The following is a 3,633-nucleotide window of genomic DNA, read 5'->3' on the forward strand; positions in this document are numbered from 1 at the left end:
AAGTAAATTAATTATACTCTACAGCACATAATCCTTACTTATATTATGAAAAAATACATAATTCTTACCTTAAGATTTATCTTTCACAGAGGGGCCAATGAGTTGAACCAAGTAATTTTGTTTTATGTATTTTTCGGGATCTTAACTATTTTATCTCTTGCTATATGTGATTTGAGCCAATCAGTTGAACCGAAAAATTTGCAAGCCTGAATTGAACTGTGAACATGTTGAGCTGAAAAAAGAAGGTTCACAGCAGCCCCATAATGACCTTTTAAGACTTTCATTTCATTTTTTATTTTTGAGGAAAAATAACTTCTATTTCTTCTCGTGGCCAAATTCCATAACAAATACATATATATATATATTACACGAAATTCATGCCCAAATCATATTAACATGCAAGCTTGATAAAAGTTAAGCTTAGGACTGACTGCAAACCCACACATATACTGATAGCTCCCAATTCCCAAACGTTGGCAAACCCATGAAGAATATTTAGATGCCCATCTTCAGCATGTAAAAGGGGGAGAGACAAAGAGAGGCCACACATTGGAGCAACACATCAGCATAATTGTTGCTCATGTGCCATTTCTTATTCACAAACGTGCACATTGTTTTTTAGATTTTCTTACCGAGACTTTTAGCGATAACAGATAAATGATGAAATGATTCTTGTGGTAATCAACCTAAAGAAGAATAAAATCGTAAGTTCATTGTTAAAAGTTGATAAATTGATGATTCATATGAAACAATAACACCCTCTCCACCCCCACCTTGCAAAGAAAAAAGATGCAGCTGCAACTAAAGTATTTCATATTTACCTTCCTCCGAAAAGGCAAAAATGCCACCAAGTATTTCATCATCCTCCCCATCTTCTGGTTGCTCTCTTTCATGGCTGCTGCTGCTGTTGTCAACATCATCAGTAACTACTTCAGCTAACACATTACTTCCGTCCTGCACAAGAGTCTCGCAGTTGCCATCTGGGAAAGAATGCCCGTCACATGCATTTTGCATTACAGAGGCCACTTCCGAAAAATTGATCTTATCTAGATCATGTTTCAGGAACAATGCTGAGTCGTCACTAATCTCAACAACTTCTGCAGCACCCCTTCCTTCGGAGGTTACCTTTCTCCCTTGCAGTAATGGACTGCCACTGAGACAATGGTCATATGGAGAATCCACATGCTTCAAGTCTCCAGACGGAGACAAATTTTCTAGCACAGTCTTGTTAGGCTGAGATGGCTCAGCATTGATTGCTTCCTGTCTTTCCAGATAGAACTCACCCAGCATTTGGAAACAAGAAGAAACTTGATCCAGGTCAAGCAAATTTTCAGTCCTTCTTGATGAACCTGAAGTAAATTACAAACATCCAACATATAGATAGATTATCATAGGAGGTTCATACAAAATATTAAAAACACAAGAAATTGCTTAAAATGGAACGAAAAGGAAATATTCATCCACATTCTTGTATAACAATTGAATTTTCTCCTTGAAAGTTACACCCATTTCTCACCTCCATCAGAGCTTTCGGTGGAGCTCAGTGATGCTGGTTTTGAGTGACAAATAACAATCATGTCAGCAGTTTGCTTGTCTTCAGTCGCATGGAGGACAGGAGATGCGGGGCCCAAATATTTTCCCTCTGGAAGGCCTCTGAGTCAAACAGCCAAGTAAGCATATGGGGAAATAAAGGACTACTGATGATCACAGGTTCACAGATACACCAAGACCATATCAAAGTCACTAATGATAAGCTATGCAATTATGTCTGTTGTTAGACATTATACCTAATTTGTTGAGTTAATAGTTCCATACAAAGTGCCTTAAATTCAAAACAGCATGCACGCAGAAAATGCTAAAATATGGATGAACACACATAATTACCATGCGTAAACAATGCAACATTTGATAATACTGATGTATTTCCTTGTCAGTATTTTTTTCCTCAAAAGTATGCAAGTCAAACTTTATTCAAGATTTGAAAGTAAAACTGCAAAAAAAAAAATTAATCTCTGGTTTCTTTCCTTCGAAGGCAAACGCAGAAAGCATGATTTTCGCGGAGGAATACAAAAACATATTCATCTACAACATGATGCAGTAAGCCAGTTGGGATGAATATATACCAAAGTTGCAGTTGAAAACCAATAACTTTCAATCCCACTAAATTTAGATCGACGTGTTAAGCATAAAATCATAGCAGGTGCCCCCAATGTGGCCAACTGATTGAAACCAATATTAAGTAATTGACACGATCACACTATCCTGTAGGAATTCTACTTTGTAACAAAAAATTCTACCAAAATGCTTCTAAATGTACCACAGTAAATCAAATTTAATAATCTAAATGTTGCCTTGATAAAAATAGCAGAACATGATTAACATGCCAAGATGTTCAATCTACTAAAAAGAAAAAAGAAAAAGTCACCACCTCTCATTCCAGCTTGGTCTGATGCTATGAAAATTGTCAAAGACAGGCAACAATTCCTTTCGTCTTATTTCAACTTCGTTGGCGGAGATCTTTTCAATTTCAGACTCACCACCAGCACTATAAATAATTATCCCAGAATTCATTGAGTAAAAGCAAATCTGAATAAACAAGATGGTTAGCAAGTAGCAACCAATGCCAAGCACTGTACATGAAAATCAAAACATTGCGCAAATAATTACCTTAGAATTTTGCCATATTGGAATCCTTCCAAAATTTACTTGCACCTCCGCGTTAGATATATACCGGTGAAATCTCTCTTGAGGCTTCCCTGTAGAAGGTTTTACAGTCTTTTCCCCTACACCATCACTTATATTCAAAAAATTAAATCCATATCCATCACCAGAATACATTCTCTCTTTAACTTTATCAATACCATCTTGTCTGTCCAAGGTATTGCAGAAGGGATCCTCTTTTTCTGGCCATTCTGACCTTCTACATACGTCCCACCATTGAATGGGCTCAACTTTCACTCTGAACTCATCCTCCTGCATATGCAGGGCTGAAGCTGACTGGGTTCTCGAACCACTTTCATTTGGTTCTGGACCAACCGATGGTAGAAGCTCATGTTGAACTATATGGCCTGATGGTGTATATACCAACAGGTGCTCTAAGGATTTCACTTTTGACTTAACAAGCGGCTGTGAGTGAGATATGGAATTATGAAATATTGCAGCAATGGCACCAGATGGAACAAAAACTTTTCCTGAAACATTTGCAGTAGAATTCTGAATCGTATTAAGCCATCCAAAACTGCTATACTTTATTCGGCTAACAACAGAAAGGACAACAGGTGCTGGGGGATGCAAAGATTGCTGATGAGAAACGGAAGAAGAAGTAGACCACCAAGGCAGAGACAAAACAGGAAGTAAGGAGGGCTCTTCCCCCTTAGAACTAATAATTTGGAAACCAGTATCACCTCCAAAAGGTGACAAAACAAAAAGATGGCAGGTCCCCTTGGAAGAGACAATTGCAACCCACTGGCTAAAATGACTAAAACAAATGTCCTGGATCATCTGTCAAATAAGAAAACAAGATGAAGAGAATCACGCATGCAGGCCACAAACGTCAAAACAAATACAATATCAGGAATTTATACTCTCCCCCCCCCCCCGGAAAAAACTTTAAAGGACCCCCCCTCTCATTTA

The 3,633-nt window shown here is 37.8% G+C and overlaps 1 protein-coding gene across 1 annotated transcript in view; it reads right to left on the reverse strand.

Annotated features, from left to right (window-relative positions):
- Positions 1-264: 264 nt before the first annotated feature.
- The window catches only part of LOC101503055 (autophagy-related protein 18g-like), a 6,066-nt gene continuing 2,697 nt past the window's right edge, over positions 265-3,633 (reverse strand). The window contains exons 5-9 of the mRNA XM_004496002.4: positions 2,668-3,501; positions 2,429-2,586; positions 1,517-1,653; positions 822-1,349; positions 265-686 (exon numbers count right to left, since the gene is read on the reverse strand). Of these exons, the coding sequence (XP_004496059.1) occupies positions 682-686; positions 822-1,349; positions 1,517-1,653; positions 2,429-2,586; positions 2,668-3,501 (1,662 nt within the window). The 3' untranslated portion in view covers positions 265-681. The remainder of the gene's footprint in view (positions 687-821; positions 1,350-1,516; positions 1,654-2,428; positions 2,587-2,667; positions 3,502-3,633) is intronic.

Source organism: Cicer arietinum, chromosome 4 (genome assembly GCF_000331145.2).
Source record: "Cicer arietinum cultivar CDC Frontier isolate Library 1 chromosome 4, Cicar.CDCFrontier_v2.0, whole genome shotgun sequence".
Taxonomy (NCBI): Eukaryota; Viridiplantae; Streptophyta; class Magnoliopsida; order Fabales; family Fabaceae; genus Cicer; species Cicer arietinum.